General features: G+C 35.7%; 1 protein-coding gene across 2 annotated transcripts in view; it reads right to left on the reverse strand.

Moving 5' to 3' along the window:
* The window catches only part of LOC103701339 (kinesin-like protein KIN-7E, chloroplastic), a 35,580-nt gene extending 13,531 nt beyond the window's left edge, over window positions 1-22,049 (reverse strand). The window contains exons 1-12 of one of the 2 annotated variants that reach the window (XM_008783366.4): window positions 21,541-22,048; window positions 21,354-21,451; window positions 16,105-16,194; window positions 14,033-14,085; window positions 12,693-12,758; window positions 12,553-12,606; window positions 12,366-12,425; window positions 5,774-5,852; window positions 4,499-4,566; window positions 1,318-1,377; window positions 1,091-1,195; window positions 152-256 (exon numbers count right to left, since the gene is read on the reverse strand). In XM_008783366.4, coding sequence (XP_008781588.2) covers window positions 152-256; window positions 1,091-1,195; window positions 1,318-1,377; window positions 4,499-4,566; window positions 5,774-5,852; window positions 12,366-12,425; window positions 12,553-12,606; window positions 12,693-12,758; window positions 14,033-14,085; window positions 16,105-16,194; window positions 21,354-21,451; window positions 21,541-21,854 — 1,152 coding nt within the window. In that variant the 5' untranslated portion in view covers window positions 21,855-22,048. Of the gene's footprint in view, window positions 1-151; window positions 257-1,090; window positions 1,196-1,317; window positions 1,378-4,498; window positions 4,567-5,773; window positions 5,853-12,365; window positions 12,426-12,552; window positions 12,607-12,692; window positions 12,759-14,032; window positions 14,086-16,104; window positions 16,195-21,353; window positions 21,452-21,540 lie in introns of both variants that reach the window. The other variant, XM_026802331.2, reaches the window with a different exon arrangement.
* Between the last annotated feature and the right edge of the window lie 4,546 nt (window positions 22,050-26,595).

Genomic DNA, 26,595 nt, shown 5'->3' on the forward strand with positions numbered 1-26,595 from the left:
ACAAATTAATATATACGCAGGATAGAAAAAGACATGTAGGAAGTTGCATCTGGTTAGTCTAAGGAAAAAAGGAAGAGAAAGCAAGATCTTCCAAACCCTGTATAGCTTAAAAAACAAAAGCAGTAGTTTTGCTGCATGGAAGATAACTTACAGAGATCCGTCCATGTCCACTAAGAGAGGACTGCAGCAAACGAGTGAGTTTTGAATCTCTATAGGGAATATGTGTAGCTTTACCATCCGTCAGTTTAGAAATCACCTTTAAGGATGAATGCATTACTTTAGAAAGCTCAATAACAAAGAAGACTGAATAGCCAATTGCAAGCAGACTTTACTAGAGAGGTTAAGAGGTAGCTAAAATTACAAGAAGATACTTTCTAGGAAGGATAAATAGAAGATAACTCATGAATGACCATATCAAATAATTCAGTGGACCAAACAGCAAACTGAATGCATAAAAAAGAACAGGTAAGTTGATTTGTCCATTAGCTTGCTGTACGTGAACCAAAAAATGTTTTTAGCAATTGAGATTCTCAATATTTTAAAATCTCTAAATTCATAAAAATAATGAATGAGGAAAAAAAACCAAAAATCAAAAAAAACAAAAGCTAACCCTATAGGTAACCTATCATAAACAGCTGGAAGAAAGAGTTAACAGTTATGTTTCCAATAGGTGGTAGATCCTCATGTTTACCTTTTGATATATTCAAAACTATATTTAACAAACAAATAGATTGGATAGTCCATTATGGAAGGTGCATTAAATAATAAGAAAGGAGATACAAGGTAATAATGTGTTGGTGAGAGCAACCAGATAAATACTGATAGCAAGATAAAAATAAATTATAGCAATTAAGAAACAGAGTAAGTTCAGCGATATAAATGAAATAACAGATCGAGGAAGTAAGTACAATGCTTGAAAAAATTACCAATACAAGCCATTAGAAACTTCAAGGCATAAAGTAATCTTAAGACGGAAGTAACAATTGAACATCATCATAATAAGGGCATCTAAATACAGTAAAATGAGGTAAGGTTTTCAATTGAAGGAATATGAAGTTATTGGAGCCACTTATGGGAAGTGGTAGCTTACAGTCCCAAGAGTAAGTAGACTTTTGTTTATATATGAACCTTCTTTACGTCGCAATCCAGTTGTTTCTGCCTTCGAACTTTCTGAACCAGCAAGATCAATCAAGTTCTGCAAAGGAAAAACAAAAATTAAGCAATCAAAGCATTCAAAAAGAGCAAGAAATTGAAGTGTCAAATCAAAAAGACAGCAGCACAAATGAATATTAGAAAAATTCTCATGAAAAAATTTACCAATTGAGACAATCTCACATCTTCCCCTCCACTATCACCAGAAGGACTGCTCTCAACAGTCTGCAGGCATATCATTCAAACAATTAGTCTACATAGACCACTTTCATATGATAAAAACTCCTTACAGAATTGCATAATCAAGATGTATCAAAGATATCTGTGACATAACCTTCAATTTTTCAAACTTCCCAACATATACATGTCAATATTTATTTTGAACTATGATATCAAGATGCAAGCAGTTCTCCACATACATTTCATCAATAATAATAATAAACAGAGTAGTGCCCTTGTAGGCTTGTATTAAACATTTGAAAAAAATATCATGCAACAGAACACTGTATAGTAGCAAAATATTACAATTAATGAAAAGGAACAGTAATTTGCATTCTAGGAAGCACGCTCTGAAAATAGGATACAGATACACCAATACAGCAAATCTTGATAAAGTAGGATATGATACAGTTCAGATACATTAATAAATATATATGCAGTCTATACATAGATATATGCATAGACATGCAGACGGATATACAAACATATGTATGCAACTAAAGAGGAATCTACAAAATATAGTAGGCCACCAAAATAATGTAACCCATATTCATAATAATATCAACTTTTATATGCTCATCACTTGGTCATCATTCAAACCTATAAAACCAAATTTATACTTTAAATATCAATATTAATATCATATTGTCCAAAATTGACCATTCATTGTCAAAAGATTAACATGAAAAAAGAAACCAAAGTCCTTCCCCTCATTTTTGGAGTTATCAGGGAAGTATCTCAAATACAAAATATGAAGCATGGGTACTTCAAATCACATTTCATGTATGTATGAGATACGCAATGGATATTGATACTCATCGTGCACTTCTTGGATACATGTCGAGTACTTGTGTTGAGTATCTTATTATTCAACATTAAAAAAAAAAAAAAAGACACCCCACAAACTTCCAAGTACACTCAAGATACTTCCCAGAAATCTTCAAAAATGAGGGGAAGGGTGTTTTCTTTCTTTTTTAAAATATTAATCTTTTAATAGTCAAGGAGTCTGATGCTCATATAAAAATATGAAGTATAGATTAGGGTTATGGATTTGAATGATGACTAAATGACGAGCTTGTACAAGTTGATGGTATGATATTAAGTATGGTCTATGTTATTGTGATAGCCTACTACCCTTTATAAATGCATTTTCACAAGCATATATATGCACATATGTGTAACTATGTAGTTATGCATATACGTATGCATAAAATGCACATATTGGCTCATGTATCCTAGCCATATCACAACTTACATTTTTAAGATGTCATATTAGTGTATCTGCATCATGTCATATATCCCTGTCCACTTAGTGCATCTGTATCATGTCATGATATTTGAAGTATTCATGCTTCCTAATTTTCATTGCAATAAAAGGAAAAATATCAAGATGAAATAGCAGTTATGCATGATTGACTGTAAAGCAAACAAAACTATTGGACCTCAAAAGTTTTACTAGGTAAAACATGACAAGGTGTTTGTAACATGCATTTTTTGATGAGACATCAAGGGTTGTAAACTGAGGCTACATAACTCCTTCAACAGAGAATAGCTGGGATACTCGAGAGAAGATAGACGGATTTTCACTTTGCTAGATGTCAGTATTTATTAGTTTATGTAGTATCTCATAATAAAAGCAGCATTCTTCCAAGTGTCCAAGTTTAGTCATATTAGTTGTTTTCTAACTCGAAGCTAGTAACTGTATGATAGTCACCACTACCATAAGGTTATCTAGGATATTAGAAATCCCTAGGCAGACCGACCCAGGATCCATCAAAAAAAATCGAGCAAAAAGTTAATAATTGGGCTCCCTGGCACTGCTTAAGTACCCAAGAGTCCAAGACTTCCCCAACGCACAACCAACTAAACACAGGCCAGCACGAGTTCTCGTATAGGCAGCTACTCTTTTATTTTAATTAATATTGGGGAGTTTAACTATAGCTCATAAACACAATCTTCTACTCCATCCACCACTCCTCAAATCTCCTTATTATTTTTCTTTTTTTGACCTTAATTTATCCTGCAGAGGACGAACAAATTAAAAGTTCAGCATCAAGGATGCAGGGTAGTAATAGCAGCTATATCAGATGTAGTCATATACATCTAGAGGCATAAGCTGAACCCAGATAGATGGGATAAATCTCACCCAGCATTCTTGCAATCATGTTATTATCCAATATTATAAATTTTAAATCATGTGATCTGGTACAAAGCAAGACTAACTGCAGTTATAGTCTTGATTCCAAAGGTTCCAGCTGGTCAACAAGACTAAGGTAAACTATGAATAGAGATTGATCCTGGTACCTGGTCATACTTCCTCATGTAACTTATTTCATGGAATAACTGTCTAATCCTGAAGAACATGTTCTGAAAATCAGACTCTTCTCATGCTAATGGGAAGGGAATCAGGCTGCGAATCACATGGCTGATCGCAAAACTATGATAGGGTTATCATCATTATTGCACCGTTATCTGGTTAATTAGGTCTCCATATTGGAGCTTTCTTATCTTACCAAAACAGACAGAAGGAATACCACATAAAGAAAAAAAATGAAGGAAAACACAAACATCAGTGTATGCTATGGTCATAAATAACCGATTATTGCTGTTAAAAGCATGCATGTAAGCTCCAACAGGGAGACCTAGTAGGCTCCTGAAGATGGATATTGTTCTACTGACTTCTACATAATTCTAACCTCCTGTTTATTCAGACAGTAAGGCATATTCTCAATTACACTTTTTTTTGGTATACAAGTTTGCAAGTGCAATAATATATGCAATAAATCTATCTTAAAAAGTCTTGAGAAAGAAGACTTGTTTGGCAAACTCTAAATGAAAAGAGAGAAGAAACCAAAATAGTGGATATACGAGTTTAACTAGTTAATCAATAAAGGAGAGAGTTCAAAGTTATATTTCATGCCCAAATATAGAAATCTATTTGAGATTTTAATTAATTGGTACACAAACGAAAAAAAATGAGATCATGCAACGGTGAGAAACTCAGCAGTAAACAAATTTCTCGGAATAGTTATGCAACATGCCATATAAGGCAAATTTAGAACTTCTACCAAAGATATCAAGCGTGCATATGTAAGTTATTCACATTGAAAAAGAAAAAGATAATTACCAAAGTGAAAATAGTGTGGCTCCGACTACTGAGTAGATTAAAATTATTAGACCCGACATGTCTGTGCTCTGCAATTACATATTCTTATGAGTGCAACAGCAAGTTGTCAACTATAACAACAGTGGAACATAAGTGAAGACAAAGGTATATAAGAAAAGTAAGCACGTCATATAAAACAAGAAAGCAACCGAAAAATTTATAACAAAGAAAGATGAAAAGGGAATATTGTAGACCTGCAAGTACTAGAGAACATAAAGGCAACACATTTTTAGTCTGTGGTCAAATAATTACATAAATGTATACAGAAATATAAATATAGTAAATACAACAGAAGTAATGGTTAAAAAACATGCTTGATATTTGACATCAAAATACCAAACAAAAAGTTACACCATCTTAGCATATTTTAAACAAAGTATCACCAAATCTCAATTCAAAAACTGATCCCTGAACTAAGGTATGGTCACAGTCCAAGCAGTAGTTCACATATTTCATGGGCTTGCTTCCCATTCACAGTCTCACCTTGTGAAGTAAACTACCTCATGTTAACAACTTTTTGAACAATAATATTCATGGTAAAGACAATATAAAACTTCAGGCCGCCTAAGTTATCTCCTGAGAGGTAACATACATCAACGATGCTGACAGCTGAAAAGTAACCCTAATAAAGATGGTCAGTGCTCAAATATCCTGAAATGCAGCAATCACAGCAGGCCCAAGGTTGCAAAAAGTGAACTGGTGCTTACTACTAGCCAGAATCTTCTACCTAGGGTAACGCACCCACTTTCTAAGAGCTTCCTTGCTAGTAGTGTTCTTAGAAAGTATCAACTCTCCTGCACCAACACACCCAATTCTGGCAATTAAGCACTAGTGCATAGTTCAAATTTGATTAACCTCATATTTAGAGATATCCAGGTGATCCTCATCAGAGGCTTCCTTATCAAGTCACAGCATTGGATCACTTAGCATTGATTGCTAACTGCCCATAAAATAATTCCTCGATAAAAAAGCAGGTTAAAGTATCTCATATCCCATGCATATGTTTGAAGAGTAAGTTGAAAAAAGGAAAATGAAACTCATTAAGAAAATAGGACAGTGACATTGTTTGCTATGCTGCCATATAAAAGACAAGGATGCTGCAGTTGAGGGGAACATAAGCCAAACAGAAAAATACAAGAAAGGGAGGTGAGACTTCCTAATTACGGTCTTTGAGTAGGACTCATCTAGCAAATCTTAAACCTAATATTCTCAAATCAGTGAGTCTGGGTGAGTTACCTTCACCAGATGCTATTAAAGAAAGGGCATGAGCAGGAGAAAGAACCACCTCTTCCTTGATTCCCTCCACATAGGTACCCTGCGTAACATATGAACTGCTTGTAGTTAATAATACACGAACCTTTTGTTGAAAAGAATAATATGAACATGAAGAAAGAGTTAGAAAATGATATAACCTACTGAAGTGAAATTTTACTTAATGATTGACACATGATGACTGCTTAAGACTGTGCTAGAGACCTCTCAATGCTTGTTAGTGTCCTTTCCCCTAATACTAGTATTTCCAATCAGGGCTAAAATCAGCAGCCATCTGGAATCTGGTATACTAGGTGTTCCTCCATGGATCTGACGGCCTTCCTCTGAAAGGCCATCTTTTACAATATCCATCTCCCTCATATGATAATGCCCAATAGCTAAACTTTAAGGCCAAGTCCAAGGCTGAGATTTCATTATCTAGGATTACTTGGCTCAGCAAAATAGAGGTCCGAGGCCATAAAGATTGTCTCATGCCAATAGATTCTATCTTGATAGCTGATATTATGTCACGGCCTGGTTTGGACTTGGGCCATCTTGGCCAATGACCAAGACTAGTTGAAACTATCATTTTTCCATCGCACCACCATAATTCCAATGGAACAATAACAAATGAGCTCTGGACCACACATGATCCAATCATGAGCATTGGATTGTGGATGCATGTCAACTAACCATTCATGACCATTAGATTATTTGCATATACACCATATACCTAACAGAAGCACTCTGATCACATGTATACTACATAAGAAAATGATCCAATACTCATGATGCGTGTTAGCTAGTGTTGGAGCAGATGGGAGAAAAAATTGAAAATATTCTTAAGGAAAGGCTTCAAGGCTTGTAGCACTGCCACTTTCCTTATGGCTTTATTCACCCCACCAATCAGATATACAAAGGGAATGTCCGATCATGTTTTACACCAATGAATCAAACCAATGAGCATTCACCGATATCTACAGAATTATCAAGTTGATCCTTTTCGTTATGTTAGACTTGCTTTTAGACTAGAATGTATCTTTTCCAGATAGACACATCCTTTTCTGAAGAGACACGAAAATGTGTTTATCCAAAAATGCACATCTTTTCAGCAGACACATCCCAATGGATGTTTCAAAATTTAAGACGGACACAAAAACGTAAGACGGACACAACCCTTCACAAAGATACGTTAGAAATACGTAAGAATTTGAATTTCAAAATTTAAACAAAGTTTATTTGAATTTTCAAAAAATGAGAAACCAGGAAACCAACCACTACAGCAATTATTTGTTTTTGTTTTAAGTGTTTTATTTCTTTTTTATTTTCAAAATATGCAACAATCCCCCACCATTTTCAAAATAAGTTAATTTTATCATATCAACGACAATTCTAGAATCTTATGCATAAATGAAACTATCTTGCAACTTGAATCTTCACTTAGTGAGGATCTGTTAAAGCTATTCAGAATGGCATGGTAGATTAGACTTTGAACCGACGGCTCTGTTTTGACTAGCTGAACATATCTTCATACATAATATACTTACATCGATGAATGCCCAATATAAGTCAACACTTTCATGGTTGTGTCTATATCCTTTTCATGAGTGTTTTAAGAGCCAAGACAAGAAGTGGCCTCACTTCACACTCATATAGGCAGACTCTATCGAAAGTTCCCCTATAACTAAAGCACTTCAATAGACTTCTATTATAGGTCTATTAAGAGCATTAAGCACATCTTTCCCTTTTATCCATGATGAGTACCAAGCACTTTCAGCTTGGGATGGAGTTGAAATTAGATTATAGTGTTTGCAATCATTTTTATGATGTACTATCTCATTGAGCTAAAGACTTGATGTTGTATCAAGTGTTGAGTTGAGGTTCCATCATTGGTGATTTTGAAATATGGGCTTGAGTCCCATCACATTTGATGTTTTGAACACCAAAATCTCTGGCAAATCCTTTTGTTAATGGATCCGCCAAGTTTTGACTCGATCTTACAAAGTCAACAGTGATAACTCCATTTACAATCAATAGTCTTAAGTCCAACATGTCTAGACTTTTCATTAGATACTTCGCTATATGCTCTTGATATTGTGGCCTCACTATCACAATATATTGATATAGACGGCAATGGTTTAGGGCCTTTAGGCCATAATGGAATCTCATATAATAAACCTCTCAGCTATTATGCTTCTTTACTGGCAGAGCTAGAGCAATAAACTCCGCTGCCATGGTGGAGTCTGGTATACATGTTTGTTTCTTGGATCATCAAGAAATTGCACCCCAAGCATGAAGATCCAACCGCTTGTTGAAGCATGATCTTCTTTATTAGTAATTCAACGGGCACTTGTATATCCTTCTAAAATGGAAGGATATCCATTGTAATTAATACCATAGTTCATAGTTTTCTTTAAATATTTTAAAACTACATGACAGCATGCCAATATAAATTATTTGGATTACTTGTATATTTACTTAATTTTCCAAATGCAAAAGCAATATGAGGTCTAATGCAAGTCATAACATACATTAAGCACCCAATAACCTTTGCATATTCTAGTTGTGCAACAAGCTTATTAGTATTTGATACTAATTTAACACTAAGATCAAAATATGTAGATGCAAAAGCACAATCTTAATAATGAAATTTTTTAGTACTTTTTCTATGCAATGAGACTGAGTTAAATTAAACTATCATATCTTTAAAAATTCTTCTTCTCAATATAACATCAGCTACACCCATATCCTTCGTAGCAAAATTACAAGAAAAAAACCTTCTAGTAGTCTCAACTTGTTATCAATGAATACCAAAAATTAGCAAATCATCCACAAACAAACAAATAATAACACATTTTTCATTACTAAAGTTACTAAATTTATTCTATAGCCATTAGCAAGCATAATTTGATCAAAGTTTTGATGCCATTTCTTAGGAGCTTGGTTTAATCCATATAAAGACTTAACAAGCTTATATACTTTATGTTCTTGTCCAGGAACTACAAACCCCTCAGGTTGTTCCATATATACTTCTTCACCAAATTCACTATTTAAAAATGCAGTTTTCACATCCATTTGGTGGATGAGCAACTTATAAATTGAAGCAAGTGCAATTAGCAATCTAATAGTTGCAATCCTAGCTACTGGTGCACATATATCAAAAGAATCAATTAGTTGCTGTGCGTAAAGCCTTCGGCCATTAATCTAGCTTTGAACTTATCAATGGTTCTATCTACTTTCATTTTTTTCTTGAAAATCCACTTACAACCGATTGGCCTGGAACCTAGTGGGAAGTCGCCTAAACTCCATGTATTATTACCCATAATAGAGTCCATTTCATCATTAAAAGCTTCTTTTAAGAAGGCAGCATCTTGAGATTTTATTGCCACTTCATAAGTTGAAGGATCTGCTCCTATATTAAAACAGTATGGTATATGCTTACCAAAAGGTCCCTTCTAATAGGAACATAAAGAAATTTGATCCAAAGTTTTTTTGCCTTTCAAACTCTTTTACTTCTAGGCTCAAGGTTTTCTTTTTTGTCATTCTCTAATTGTTTCTTTTCTGGAAGATGATTTTGTTCTGAAAAATGTTCTTTAGGTCTAGAAATTGAATTAAACATATTTTCATCGAACATGGCATCTCTTGGCTCAATTATAGTATTGGCTACAATTGAGTCATTAGGTTCTATTATCCTGAACCTATATGGCTTTTGTACATATCCTAAGAATATGCATTCAATTCTTCTTTCACCCAACTTTCTCTTTTTGGGTTCAAAAGCCCTAACAATAACTCTACATTCCCAAACTCTTAAGTAGTTTAGGTTAGGATTCCTTTTCTTCCAGAGTTCATAAGGGGTTGTTTTGCTCCTTTTTATTAGAAACTCAATTTAATATTTGACAAGCTGAAAACAGAGCATCACCCCAAAAACCTTATCCTAAACCAGAATTAAAAAGCAATCCATTAACCATTTATGTGAACGCCCTAATTTTCCACTCTGCCCCACCATTCTATTGCGGTATGTAAGGTGTTGATGTTTCCTGAACAATTCCAATGGATTCAAAATAATCAGAGTCATGCTATTCCCTACCTATGTCAGATCTTAAATGTTTAATAAATATCTCACTATGCAATTCTCCAGACTTGTAAATTTTAATTTTTCCTATAAATCTCCTCTCCAACTTAAGTTAGAAGCCCTAATCAAACTAGATTAAGCACACACACTCTCTCTCTCTCTCTCTAAGTTATGAGCTCTTTGGAAGTGAAAGTGGAAATGGAGGTTTGTTGCAATGCCATGGCCAAGGGTGGTGACCGGCCAATGAAGAATGAGGATGAACTGCAGTCACTGGATGTGTCCATTGAGAAAGCCATTTCTTTTCACTCATTAGTCATGACCAATGGTTCTAATTGCTCCGCAAACTAAATCTTCGAAGCCCAACAGATTGGTGCATGTTGTTCTCTTATTCAATATAAAACAAATTAGCTTTTCTGGCCTTCTCTCTTTCTCTCTTTCTATCTCTGTCTCTCTTGAGGATCTTGGACCAAAAGAGGTACAGCACCCTTAATTTGTTTGGGCAGAGCCTTTCTGTTTCATGAATCAATTAATTATTTCAAGAGGAAAGGAGAATATCCCAGAGGAAACAAAAACTATAGCTGGTATAACTTTGTAAAAATGTGGTAGAGAATATATTTCTTTAGTATCAACTTAAGCTTATTGTAACAAAGATTCTGGTTTGTACATATGTCTAATTTAATAATACCTTTTGTACTGCTTTCATATAGTTGTGCATGTCAGCATGTAAAAGAGTTTCTAGAGAGCATATTTCTGGATGATGAATTTGAAAACTTTGAAATATCTTTCAAATGCTTGTAATGTGGCTTATTACTGCCAGAATCTGACCATCAGGTCCACTTTGCAAGAATGCCAGGAAACATAAATTCTTCTAAATGAAAAGAATTTAGAAGAATGGGTTACTTCCAAATGGGTAATTTCGGGCTGGCGCAATTGGGTTTGGCCCGGGCTCGAGCCTGGGTTTTTCAAATATTTTCAGGCTCGGGTAGGGGTGTGGCCCAGCCCATTTCCAGCCCTATTTGTAGTAGCCATGTTCTAGTAGGTACCAAAGACATATCTGACATTCCATTCAGAATATGTCCCCTGCATATGTAGTCATCATCATCCCACTTCTATCTGATGCAAGTTTCTGACATAGTTTCATTATCATTCTCTTCTGGCCTTGGTGTGCTGAGGACATAGACAACTTTGAGAGTTGTAAAGAGAGTGCATCATTTTCTGTCATCTTAAAAAAATTCCTCCATCCACACATTCCAATTTGACAAAGCCTGTAGCCATCTCTCTAGGTGTTGCAAACGCTATTTGTTGCAAAACAGAATAAAACCTTGAGATTGTTGGAGAGCACTGAAATCTTACTAGGACGATCATGTTGCAGATACACTTCCCACAGCTTTATTAATGAGGTGGATGAAAGATACAGTAGAGACAAAATATATTAAAAGAGAAATAGTTTCCTTAATTGGACTTTATAGTCACCAAGATGAGTCAACTCGCAATGAAAAGCAAATGCACGCTTTTAGCATGCAACAAAAAATAGATGAGAAAAGAACATGCCTTTGTTATTTATTACATATTCAAATCAAAAATTAGTAGCAAACAGGGGAACAAAAGCTGACAGATGGAATCTGTGTGAGTGTTCCACAAGTTCAAGACTCTTATTTTATGGTCGAGCATAGATTAATTGGATCATATAGTCACCAAGAAGATGGGTCAGCCAGGAGTAAAAAGTAAAGGCTGGCCTCTAGCAAGCAAAGAAAGAAAGGACAGAAACGGACATTTTAGCATATTACAAATTCATGCCACCTAAGACATTCCTTTTTATCAAGTTTTAAAATAAAAATTAATGGTAAATTGGGGAAAAAAGTCGACAGACTGGATCATTATGGAATATTCCACAAATTCAGAACTCTAATTCTATAATATAATGTAGATAAATATTGATTAATAAAAGAAATGCAGGTCCACTAACTTTGGATTTATAAAGACACCCTTCATTATGAAGATTTTAACACTAAATTTGGAAAGGCTAATGGTTGTTAAAAAAAAAAAATAGAACTCTTAAGAAATTAAGCTCCAGTAAGACATGATCTGCTAGGGCTGGCATATCCTAAAATACAAAAATGTCATACATCAATAAGCACGAGCTGGTCATTGCATGCAGCCCCCAATAGTTTCTGAATGCTTCACCTTCATTGTTTAATATTCAGTAATAAAAGGATTTTGCACCTAATCCCTTGGCAAATGTTTATTTATGTATAGTCTCTTAATTTTATAACAAAGTATTGATTTATATACTAGAGATGTTTATATAAGCTCCCAAAAATTTTAGATCTGTAACAAACACTATATTTTGAATAGTGAACTATATACGTGATTGCAGCTAAGGACTAGTGAAAATATTTAGTCATATCATATGATTAAGTTCCACATACCTTTTGAACAGATTAATAAATGCCCATGCAACATAACCTAAAAGCATTGTATTTAACAATATGTTAAGATTTGCACCTGCGAATCTTCTCTTATTCTGAGGTTCTGTCCTGTTGGATCAAGAAGGTCATTTATAACCTAAGAAAAGAGAGAGAAACATAAGGAAGAGAAAGAAAGCATACTGAACAATGTGCAACTATAGATATGGTTCACACTACACCCTGCAAATATCCTAAACAAAACTTCATTTAGGATAATGTGCTACCTCATTATATATTTCAAGGTATGAAACACGTAGAAGAAATTCTCGCCCAGGTGTCTGAAATGAACAGAGAAACAAAGTTTGTTTTACCAAAACAAGCAGAAGTGAAACTTTCAGCTGTTATACAGATCAACATCAGTTACCTCCTGAATAATGCTAAATACATCTTTCACTGCCAATGGAATAATCCCAGGAGATTTCTGCTCACCCTGTAATAAAGCCAAATGCAGCATAGTGCTACCATAAGTTTAAGTAATTTCAAGTAAATCAAAATGATAAAAGAAAGCAGCATTACCAGTCCTGTAAATACTAGAACAAAAATTGATGAAAAATCAGCTAAAAAATATTAGAAAAATATACGGACATTATTCATCTTATAGACCAAGGGTACTTAACAACCCAAATGTTCTCTAGCCAAAATCTAATCACTGACATATATAAGAAAAAGGTTAGAACCATAACAAGAATCCAAACATCAATAGTGCATGTGAAACTAACATTCAGCTAGATAGCTAATGAGTTGGATTAAAGAAAATAAACTATATTATGCTGAATAGAGAATATAAACAGCTCAGACAGACAATAATTGCAACTTTACAGAATAACAGGTAAAGAAAATCCAACCTAAATTCTATGTTAAAACAACAACTATCAGAATTTAGAAAGGAAAAGGAATAACATATCTAGACAAATCATAAGCATTAATTAGTCGGTTATAGCAGAAGGTATTGCTTTTGGTTTGAAGGGGTGTTTAGTGATAAGGCACTACAAAGGCACAAAAGAAGTGAAGGCAGAATTTGTGCAAAACATAAGGGTCTGCACAAAGAACCAATGTTAGAAGAAACAAAAATGTATATTCAACTTTGATCACAACCACAGAACCACCTCTTTCGTCATGGAATCCAAACAGGTGACCAACCATGCAAGCACAGGTCCAGCTTGAAAAAACAAGTTCCTGATAATAGAAACTCAAAGACATCCCTGTGCTAATGAAAACATCTGAATTTATTCCCCAACCACTGTTTTCACCAGCTTGAACTGTACCTGATGATTTCACCAATTCTTTACATGAAATGTTAGTACTTCAAAGAATTCTCTTAGAGTCATGACTCCAAGATGCACAGCTTCCTCTGTCTTGTAGAACACCATGTTAGTGTCCTCACTGATAAAGCACTTTGCATATCTCTTGCTGAATAATTTGAACAGGGTAACGAGGGGTACCTACAATGCCTGTCCTTCAATAGTTCGGTTTGGTATGGCCAGTATGGTCCACTAATTCAGTCGGCACCAACAAGAGTTTTTTTCTTATTGAAATACGCATTTGCAGCTTTTATAGAAACTGATAAGGAATCTTTGCTTTATAATTACAAGGCATATATATATATATATATATGAACATCTTAGTTCAAAATTTCATAGAAGGCATGCATAACAAAGTATATGCAAAGACACAAATTACAATGTCGATAAAGCAAAGACTTACATGCATGGTATGAGTCTTTCCGCTACTAGTAACACCATAGGCAAAAACTGTGCCTGTAGATTTAAAAGCATTATCAATCATAAGACTTTTGTGAAAAAGAAAATAACGTGCTACAGCAACAAAGGGGAAAAAAACTTATTCCTACATCAGCAGTTCTATCATGGTACTTGCCTTTGTAGCTAGTATGTGAATGTGTAAGAATGACATCCAAAACAAAGAATTATTGAGTATGGAAACCGAAGCATTAAGCCACGTCTACAGTATTGCACAAATTTACACAACACAAACACTGATTTTTATCCTTTGTATGATCTACAAAAATTGAAATACACATCATCCAATATGAATAGAAAATCTGAGATTTTGACTTTGAGTAATCCTAGAAAATAAAAGTACTATGTTTTGTTCACCAACATAAGAAGCAATGATAAAAGCATAGAGACCACAGATCAAGACAACTGATTGGCGATCCGATCATTCCATTAAAAGAAAAAAAAAGTTATGTGCAGATACCAGGGAATAATATCACCTTTACAACTGGGAGTTCTGTTCATTTCAAAAGTACAAATATGAGATGCAGTCCCAAATAAAATGCTTTTACTGCTTTAATACAAGGATTAATTTTCTTAACTGATTCAAAATAAACAGTAATACAGAAATCCAGGAGGAAAAAGAAGAAAGACAAGAAAGGAAAAGAAAAATATAGGAGAAACAAAATAAGAAAAGAGAAACGACGATGAAACTTATCTTTTGTTTCTTTCTTTATCGAATATCCCATTAATGAACTAGGAAATCCTTGTTAAAGCCATTTGAGAAAGTAATGATCAAATTACTATATCATAACAATTAAAAATAGAACTCTTACAAGGAAAGGAACGAAATGAAAGCAAAGATCTCAAAAGAGCAGACTTATGTTACCCAAATTCCCCCATTTTAATTTGTATCATCATTGATACATGAGAATAAAATGGAATGAAATAAAGTCTAACTAACTAGACAGTAGCCAACCTAACTTCCCGCAATCATGGACAGAAGAAAATCCCCTCAGTACACCCATAGAAAGTAGAGAGTTGGGAAAGGGCTTTTTATTGTTGGGAGGGGAGTGAAGGAATGAGTCCAGGCCAGATCTTGGATGTTCGACCATTTTATACGTCTGAACCCATATCCAGTTTAATTTGGTCAACCTGGACCCAAACCCAATATGATATAATTTTAACTCCAATGAATTTTGCATACAGTAAAAAACAAAGCAATTCCCAGCTGGCCTGGTTTTACTTAACTCAGACTCGACCAAAGCTGGGTCCAGTTTTGAAGTTCTATAATAGGTACCTAAAATGTCCTGCCTTACAGACCTACTCACAACCCAGTTTTGACCCCATTTTAAGTCCTATATTAGGACCTGGATTTCTTGGATGTATGGACCCAGGACAAACCTGATTTCAGAACCGTTAATATCGACCCAAGCAGATCAACTTTACAAATTTGGAACCGACAAAAATATAGATTTGGACAATTTTTTCCAAACTCAGTTTCCATGCAAGGTTTCTATCGTTACCTGGTTTCTTTTGGGTTATACAAAATTTTGCCGCCCCTGTTGGAGAAACTTATATTGTTGTCACTGCAAACAATAAACTGTCTCAAACAATTTTGGGCCTATTTAGAGCCCACAATAGACATGGTAAGTGTCCCTTCACAACTCTCCACAGCATTAGCAGCATAAAGCTAGTGACGCATTACAATTCTACTTGATGGTACATGTATGGATCCAATGATGGGTCTGTCACAGCAATAGCTTATAATAGGAACCACTTTTAGGCAAAAGCATTAGAAATAAATATCTAAAAAAACTCATTTCAGGATAAATCACAATTCTGGCTCTCAATATAGTCAGGGACATTTAGTTACAACATTTACATGTTAGATATATTCCTGCAAGGGGGTCCACAATGTATTACTACACTATTGACATCATGCTTAAAATATAAATTTTCAGGTCCGGCACATACATGAGGCACTGTTAAAAGGTTTGTGAGATTAGTAAAGGTACCAATTTAAACTAGAAAAGAAGATACCATTGATTCCTTCCATGGCACCACTTACAACATGCTGAGCAGCTATATCATAGACATGGCGAGTTGTAGTTGCTGGCCCGAACACTCTATCTGCAGAAGAAAAGGAAAAGAAAAGGACAGTGTGATATCATTTCAACCTTTTGCTACTCATATTGGTGCAAATGCAGACCAGAGAACTGTTCTCTGATGAGAAAATAAAACGATACATGTATATGATGTTAGAATATTGAGAAGTAAGCTGATCTGAGCTGATATGACCATAGGAAGATTCATTGTTATTAAAGGATTGAAAAGATATATTGCTTTATTTAACTAAGTCATTAGTCAAGCTTTAATCAAGCCTAAATCAACTGAATTCAAATGTAAACCAGCTACAAATCAGGGGCATTTCTATTCATTTCTATTGCTTAAGTGGCTGCCACCCTTTAATTAAAAGATTGATGTCACATAGGTCCCAAGATAGATCATATGACATCTCTTTCTCTCCAACCACACCACCTTGTGTTCCTTCTTTTCTCTTCTTCTCTGCTTTCTATTGCTGCTGTCTTCTCTTCTTTCACTCTCTTTTTGTCGTCACTGCTAGTATTCAGCTGATTTTGTTACATGGTCTCAGAGCTTAGGTTTGGTCGAGGTTATGAGTTTGAATCCCCTCCTGTTTAGTTATTTATTAATTATCCCTTGTTATTTGTTATCCCGATCCTTGTCTGTATTGACTCAATTATGCTTCCATGTACATGGTTTGGTATACAATATTGACTCATGCCCTATCACCACTAAAAAAAAAAAAAATCCAGATCAATTGGTTAGTTAACATATGGAACTACTGCAGCAAGTACTAAGAGCTAACCGAGCAATGGTTTAAACATAAGAGATGACAACACACAATTGTAGTGCATTCTTGATTTATATTTTCTAAAAAACTAAGCAAGAAAACTTTAGACCAATTAAATTCAGAATCTTTATTTCTTTATTGGCAAGTACAGGCAATAACAAAAATTCCCATTTTTTATCAATAGCTGGCAAAAGTTTGGATCTAGAAAAGATCATGCATTTGAAAGACTATTCGACTATTGAGTATGAATAGGAAAGCTTGACAAAATTTTAGATTTTCCAATCATCGCCTCCAGAGATTTTATCTACCATCATTTCTTGTTAATTCGTTAGACTGCTACATGCAAAGCTGAAATGAAATGCAAAGCATCTAGATAATCAATAATGATATGTTGGTGAAGTACAATAATTCTAACTCAGCAGAGTTAAGAGATTTTACCAGAATAATGATGAAATTTAGAATGTCTAACCATGTTTAGTTTGGCTATTCATATAAATCATGTTTCAGTATCAATATAAAATTTATTGCATATAATTGAAGAACACAAATTAAGGGAAAATATAATTAAAAAGTAGATGACCAAACTAGAGTAGAAAAAAAATGAAAAAGCATAAGCATAAGAGAATTCCAAAGAAAGATGCTGAAACCATGTATAAGATATACCAACCAAGAGGACCTCACTATCAATTCCTATACTTATGCACACTCATAATAAGACTTTGTCCATCATCTGGTCTGTCTTCACAAAAGACAGTTAGCATGTTTGTCATTATTTGTATATAAATGTTACAAAATACATGGTTACCTCTGGCATTGATATGATCTATGATTTGTGTGAATGCAAATTAATTATACAAAGGGAGCTTAGATATGCATGTAACAGTGGCAAACTTCCATGCTTATTTAATGTGAGCTTGTAACTACAACTGTGGCAACAAACTTTATCAAAAAATTGGTGCACTTCAAGGTAGCCCCACAAGTTTCATGGCATCAAGGCCCAATGATAGTCTCAAAAGACAATCACAGAAGCTTTAAGGATACCACATTTTATGATTGAATTTCCACAACCATCTAAACATTGTCTCACTTCAAAAACTAGACCATTTTGAACTGCTGTCAGGATGTGATGATGCATTGTTAGCAGCCACCAAATTGTCACAAGCCTAATCAGTTATTTTTGCATTCTTCACTCAAACCATCTTTTACATGCAACTATCAGTTTCTTTTTCTTTTTTAATGTTCTCTGCTTGAACCATATTTGAGGGTTAAAACACTCCTGGAAGGATCATTTAGATCATATTCTTCAGCTGGAAAAAGATTTACAACCTTGATTCCCCATCTATGTTGCTTGTAGGGGTTAACTTCCATCTTAGCTAGTTTTGGTCGAATCTAGGTCATGGCACATCCACCTCACTTCAAACAACGGTACTCCATAAAGGAAATCCCAGGGTGCCCTCTGATCATCAAAAAGCTTATGGAGTTAAAACAAACAATTGTATCTGGGTGGGCCATGCATCTAATATTTTTTTGCATTTCTTCTCACAAAAGACGTTCATAAGGTAAAGCCACTTGTTGAAGGCTCATTTGGACTCCACTGACAAGAGATTTACATCCTCTTCATTCCCCATTTCTATTGCACTTTGGGGATAATTGCCACCTTAGCTAGCTTACTTCCACCAAATCTAGGTCATAAGGCGTGAGGATCCATGCGGGTGTGTATTTAGTCCTAAATTGGATGTGCGTTAGAGAGATCTTGGCTACTTAATCAAGGCCAAGGACCTGGACCCCAGTAGGTAACCTCCTAACTAGATCTTTCTTGGTGAGGTCCTGGGTTGTTGCAAATGTCCTCAAAACCGACCTAGCCCACAGCCCACGTGTGGCTACGAGACATTGCAAAATGAGCCTTTTTAGAGCTGACAACAAACTAAAAATGGTATTAGTGATGAGACCTTTCACTAGCAAGAATACTAGTGGTTAGATGGGGGGAGTACATGAGAACCTGATGTAGGCATCTTTAGTCCTACATCAGGTGAGTGTTTGGGAGGTCTTGGGTACTTAAGCAAGATAATAGCCTTCTAGATGTCCCTTTTCCAGTGAGGTCCTAGGTCACACATGATGCATCCATCTTGCTTTTAACACCCTCAAAAATCTCTCTCAAGAGCTCTTCATCTACTTCTCATCGTATTAAGCTCGTACTTGTGCCAGCACGTAGAGCATGCAAGGCACATAAGGTGCAAGTGGATGGTTTTAAGTGCAAGATTGAGAACCACTTGACTTAAGTTAGATGATATATGCAATTTTGTTATTTCTGTTCTAAATAGAAATGGGAGAGAAAATTACGAGGAGTGTGATACTAGAGATACGATATAACAGACTCATGGAAAATATAGATTTCTAGAAGGGGTGTAAGGAATACAATTTCTACTATTTTCTTTTCTAATTGGAATCATGAAGGAGAGTAAACATGTAAGAAATTCAAAAAGACTCCAAGAAGCATTATCTCAGAAAGAAGGGAAATGAAGAACGCAATGTTTGCCATACCGTCCCAAACCACCAGATTCGAGGCATGCTAACCAAATCAAGGTCGGGTTGGTTCAGGGAATTTTCCAAAGAGCAAATAAATTATTAAATTATTTGACAAAATAAAATAATAATAGAAGATGAGTTATCAAAAAGCATTATATAACATCTTTTTTTCTAGTCATGAATATATAGCATATTCAAAGGCATCGTTCAACAACAAGATCTGAAATATCTATAAATATAAAATATAACGTGTTATAAATTACAACCACAGTAAACTGATACTTAAAAAAGCAATAGTTAACCAAAATCATTTGTGATATCTACAAAAAATATCTATAAATTATATAACACATAACCAATATATTACTATAAAATTAACTTTATGACTATATATATTTGTGCATATAACCCGACCCTTAAACGATCAATCCTATTTTGAAATCGAACCAAACCGACCCAACAAGACTAGCTCAATTAAGGCTCTCAGGTGGACCCAAACCCGTGTGCACCCTTAAGTATTATAGGCATATGTAATTAAATATACAGATGTATACATGCACGCACAAACAAAGCGCGTGTATAGATATAGATATGGTCATTCTTGCTCTCCTCAATTAAGGAAAGTTTTGGGATTGCATTTGGAATATTCTATGCGCAAAAGAAGACATCGACATACTATAAATAACTTAGCTCCTATAAAACACTGAGTTTTTCCAAGCACATGTTGTGAGGTCTTCAAAGACCCGTATCTGTTAGATGTCACAAAGTTCCAGCAGAACAGTTTTCCGCAGAAACAAGTTCAGACATAGTTTTGAACTTGTGCAAGTCAAGCTGAAACTTGTGCAAACTGCAATGATGAGAGCACCTTCGCACGCATATTAATGGGATTGTCAAACCACAAAAAAGGATAAATACAAGCAACAAATACACACATGTTTTGCATGGAAAACGGAAAACCACAGCAGCAAGAACTATCCACTGGTCATAGATCATCTCTCAAGCCACTCGATCCTAATGACTTGTGCACAGTATCACCCGTACAAAAACACCAAGGAGAATTATAAGAGGAAATACAAAGATATCAAATATGGTACCAAGCAAGAGGATGCGAGACCACATGCCAAATCTTGAAACCATATCATGAGATGGGGAGCCAAGAATCGATAAACCAAGGATAGGATATTTTTCCCTCTCCCCTTCTCTCTCCTCTCTCTCTTCTCTTTTCTTCTCTTCTCACTTTTCTCTCCCTCTCTCGTGCGTCGCGGCTGCATTCTCCACCAGGCACACAACAGCCCTTTGGGGCTTTTCTAATAGCCCACAATACATCATGCCTCGCTCGATTTGGAAAGAAGAGGTATGGGTCAAAAACCAAATTGGGCGGGAACCACATGAGGCCGGACCCTATCCCAACATACATAGCTTCCACAAATTCATCTTCTAGTGGCATTACTAAGTTGGTCATAAATCAGTTGGTATGGATCGGCGTGCCGAAAGTTAGGCCATGCATGGGCAAAGAATGCCATTAAAGGAAGAGAACTTCAGATAAGAAAATCACTCGATTCTAACTTGCGATGATGCTATTTAGTCAGGTGAATTTTTCTCTTGATGACACAAAATGCTATACACTCGTTTCACCTAATTTAGACAATTTGAACATCTGTCGAGGTATGTTCTTTCATTCTTGACGAATATACAACTACCAGTAACTGAGTTTACCTATACAAAACCCTCGAAACTACATATTTTCGTTCACGAGGGGCTTCCACACTGAGATCCCTCACATAAATCATTACATAATTCCAAGATCCTAAGACTTTTCTAAACAAGAATAAAGAGGAAACAACGAATAAAACAAAAATGTACATGGTGTCAAAGGAAGAAGAATACTAACCGAAACCATAAGAAATGGACGGATTATACTCGTTCCGAACAATATAATCTCCATCAGCATACCACGCTATCTCATCCCCCTTGTTAATCTCCCGCGCACTGAAACCACCAAATTGAAAGAATCGAACCCAAACCGATCAAGAAGCAAAATCATGGAGAGCGGGAGCAAGAAAGAAGGTGAGAGGTACCTGAGCGGCCGGAACCGAACGGTGACGGTGACATTCTCCTTGGACTTGGCGAAATCGGGCCGCTCCGGCGGGTGAGCCGAAGGAGGGCTGACAGGGGAGACGGAAGAGGCCTTCGAGAGGTGCGCCAGCCGAGCTGCCGCGGACGACGGAGTGGTCGGCCGGGCCGCCGCCAGAGAGGAGGGGGTCGTCGGCCGGGAGGAGGAAGAGGAGGATGAGGGTGTCATCGGCCGAGCTCCGGGCCTGGGAGCCGGCGGGGTGGGAGTCTTCCGCGATCGGAACGGCGAGATGCTCGATCTCATAGACCTGGATGACATTCCTGATCCGATCCAAGCACTGAGGGACCTTCTCTTTTCTTCCCCTCTCTCTCTCTCTCTCTCTCTCTTCTAGGGTTTCCAAAAGAGGACGGAGATCGGCGGAGGCGGACAAGGTGGAGAAAGAAGCCGCCGGTCGGTCACATGATCCCTGCCGCCTAGTCCAAAAGAACGGACGATTATTTTTTTTACCTTCCCTCCCTCCACTGCCCTTTTTTTTCCAGCACTGGAAAAAGATACCTCTGCTATAAGTACCGCTTAGCCGCTGGCCCGCTCTTCCCTTTATCGAGACCCGAGGAATTTGAAGTTAGCGGGATGGTATGGTTATTAAAGTCACCGGAGGTGAGCAGAGTTGAGCTCTGTTTTGTATCCAGTGTTTGGCGTCGTCTGGGAGGGAGGGAGGGAGGGAGGGAGGACTTTGCTTTTAGGCGGAGCGAGCCATTTGGTCTCGCTTTGATTGGAGTGGTCACCGCATTTGGGGGGCCCACTTGCCTCTTCCTGTTTTTTTCGCGTGCTGACACGGAGAGTCAGCCAAGATGAACGAATGTCGTCCATTAGGCATCTGCATTTGTTGCCAAAGGAGCCGCAGGGGCCACTGAGGTGGCAGCTTAATAGGATTGGGCCTTACTTACAATTAAGCGATTTTGAATTCAAAATATATGGGCATCGATTAAATTATGAAGACCGAATACTTTCTGCTCGAACGTATGGCTTGGAAAGATTTATTGGTCCGCTGGTAGCCTCGGTGGTGCTAGGTATGACACTATGACGTACTCATATGGAAGTTAACCGTGCCGGAGCCTAAAGAAGTAACGAGCCGGATCCACGGATGGAAAGAATATGAGTAAAATCGGCCAGCGTGCCCAATACACGATCATTTCTGTCCACATCAAATATTTTTCTGGCGGGGTGGGGGCTCAGTGAGGGCTGCTACGCGAAAATGGGCTTATCCCTTCCTCTTCTTTTACCAAAAAAAAAAAAAAAAGAGGCGCATGGATGGATCCAAGTGAGGTTAGAGTTACAAGATCTTAATTCATACCCTAATTTATTACCCGACCCATGACTCTAGTCTGCTTGACCGGATGGGATCGGAATATAACAAGACAATCCGATTAGACCTATTTAATTAATGGATCAAATTTAAATTTAGACTTTTGATCCATTCTATAATTTGATTAGATATCTATTTAACTCTTTTAAAACTCATTTAATCTATTTAAAGCTTACTTAACTACTTGATATCTTGTTTAGCATAACATACTTAACCTATTTAACCCATTTAAACATATTTAATCCATTAAAAAAACAAATTAACCTATTTAGCTTGCTTGATCTAATTCATCCTATTTATTAAACAAGTTATATGGATCGTATCGAATTATTTGTTTAAAAAATGGATAAGATTCGCATCTAGATTTTTGACATGTTTATTGAATAATTCGAATTTTGATTGGTAATTTTTTAACCCGATATATATCCAACCCATCCTATATTCAGTCCGATCCCATCCAATTGTCACCCGCAAAACATATACATATGAACTTGTTGACATGTACTTAGATGGAATCAATTTTCTTAATCCGGTCCAACTGACCTTGATTATAATGTACTCGACATCGCATGAACTAATCTATGATCAATTAGGGTCAATTGGGCCCGAAGCAAGCATTCATGTCATTTGGTATCCTAATTTTAGTATGATTTAAACAACTAGTGAAAAATAAATAAATAGCAAGAAATTATAATAAAACTTAGAAATATGTATCAGTGCACCTATATTGCATATGTGGAAAGTATATCGAGTCCACGCCAGTTCTATATTCAACAGACCCGTCATATTTATGAGTCGCACCAATCTTCTCTTGCCACATGGCAAAAGAATATTTCTGTGTAAATGATAGAACCACATATCATTACTTTAAAACATATCGTTTAACCCAACCGGTTCTAACCTAAGCAAAACTTCGCTAAATATGAATCTAGTCAAAACTCTGAATTATGTCAATACTTATATTATCTAAATTCCAAGACAAAAAAACTCGACACATACTCGGCACAAAATAATATAAAAGCTGGCGACCGAGCCTGGCTCAAACATGTCAAGCTTTTGCGGCAAAACAGATTTAATAAATTGTAGATCCATCTACCTTAGAAGTTTTACTGCATGAAAGTCAGGCAAAGATCCTATCCTCTCCTGCCAATTGTACAAGAATCTGAGCTCAAATCTCACCTATACCAAGAGATTGTTTGGCTGACTAGTTTTATCGAAACAAGTTTATAAAGAAATCAAAATGGATGGGTTTACCAAGATAATTATTTCGTTCATTCTCATAGCACTACAAGAAACATGCTTTTCATAATAACATAAATTGCAAGTAAAAACCAAATTATCGTCACTACGAATTTTTTTTGACAAGATTTTGATCATCAATAGCTCGGCATATATACCACCTCGACTAAAATGAAAAAGAGAGATTTGGCTTGGACCTCTAACCTATAGAACACAAGTTTGTCCTCTCAGCCACTAAGAAAAATCATTTACTTGTAAGACCAATGTAAAAAATATTTATTTTAAATTATCAATAATCATTTTATTGAAATTTACTTTAGTAATCCTATAGTCCAATCTTTCTAGAGATCTAATCTCTCCTCTACACCTTAAAACCCAATTCTCTAGATCGCAAAAGTACTTGCCGAAATGCATGGACGAATGTTGGCATCAAACTCATTCTAGCTTTTTTTCGTTGTCAAAAGAAAAGTAATTAAACATTTTCTACATTCAATTATTCTTAACAATGTGGGATTTTATATATCATATAAGTAACCAATTTTTTCCTATGAATTATGAATTGTTGTTAAAAACCATTCAGTTTCCAAAATATTCAGTTTCTAATATTTAAATTAGATAATTTATCACTACTGAACATTTTTCTTAAATTATGCTTGCTTCCTGTATGCATTTTAAACTTTTAAATATATTTTAACATAAACCTGGTGCGATCATAATAATACAATACAACTCGATACATGAGCTTCAATTAATAATGTAAATTTTTAGTTTTCAATTAGTTGCTAATGATACTTTCAGTTAAAATTAGCAGTTAGAGATGCCTGCAAATGTAATTTTGTAATCCCTTTCTTTATCTATGTTGGAGAAGGAGAATTTTTCAAAAATAGTGGGCCGGTTGATTTAACAAACTAGTTTGGATCTGAACTTGAACTATCATACAAATATATATTCACGAGACAAAAACCTGATTATAAGTAATCATTTGAAGTGACGACAAGATTGATGATGACAAGATTATATAATGACTCTGTCTGACAAGATTAAATTTTCATCACCAAAGTTGAGTCTAACATTTTATTTATTATATAATAGTAAAATAATTTTATGATAATTAAAAAAAAATTATCGTGGAAATCACTAGACAAACTAACCATCACAAAAAACTCTGAGACTTTCGTAGCACTATAAACTATAGCAATTGTCTTTCTCGATGAATATTAAGATGTCATCACCTAATTAAGTTAATCATTGGTGATAAGATTTTCCACCGATCGAAAAGAAAGCTTAAAACTTGTAATATGTGATATCTGTTATTTTGTTGCCACAAATTGGGCATTAAGATGGCAGTTTTTAAGCCATCAAATGCTTTGCCTTCTTTAAAATGTTTTGCCTCTAAGTCTAAAAATTATAAATATGTGATTAAAATTTATGTAATATCTTCCCACTTTGATCAAGCATGTTTCCTTTGTCAAATGTCGGCAAGATGACAGTAGGGTTGACATGGAGTGCAGAAGATTACTGTAGCCAAAAGTCACTGTTACTACTTAGATATCTCTTTGTTAATACACGAGCAATGGTATATGACTCCCATAAAGTGCACATAAACAATTCTCTTGGCAGGTAACAAGGAAAAATTGATGCAATTCACGTACATCACCATTTTTGTTATTAATATATTCTCTTCAAGGTTACCCAACCTGCAAGTAGACTTAAGACTGACATATTACAATCACTTGTCAACTTGACTGACATATTACAATCATGCAAGTTGCTAATAACAAATCCTGCAAGAAACAAGCAAGTGGCTCGCATCCATCACCCTACTCGGGCAACCACAAAAAATAAACTATTTAAATGCTTGCATGGATGCAAAGTTTCTTTTATAAATATAAAACTTAGATTCTCATAAAATCTGCAAATCTGATGTCAAGTAATTTACTCAATCAGCTTAGATATAGCGGTATCTAAACCATGCTTGACTTGGTTTCAGCAACTCCACCCTTTGTTTTCAAGGCATGAAGCATGCGACCATCCTCGAGCACTCTAGATAATTTCAAGAGAAATTATTGCATGCACATGGCGATGCTACTGCACACCACTAATCGCCGAAATGCACTTGCATTGATTCCATTCATCCCACACTCATTTGAGTGATTGGCCCACACCTATGCACCGGCGATTGATGACGTGCACTAGCATAGCTATGCACGTTATAATTTTTCTATTTTCAGCTCCTTATCTCCAGTCATCCATTTTTGGCTAAACTGGAGAAAACCATAAGAGCCAAGTAGCCTTCATCTTTTTAGAGATGGTGATAGATGCGGACCGAAGCAAAACCTATCCATCCAAGCCAACTTGCCTTTCATAAAGTTAATGCATATCCGCTTAACAAAAAAATTGCAAGTATGGCAAATTATAGAGAAACAACCAAAGAATCACCTCAACGTTCAATTC

This window comes from Phoenix dactylifera, chromosome 14 (genome assembly GCF_009389715.1).
Source record: "Phoenix dactylifera cultivar Barhee BC4 chromosome 14, palm_55x_up_171113_PBpolish2nd_filt_p, whole genome shotgun sequence".
Lineage (NCBI taxonomy): Eukaryota > Viridiplantae > Streptophyta > Magnoliopsida > Arecales > Arecaceae > Phoenix > Phoenix dactylifera.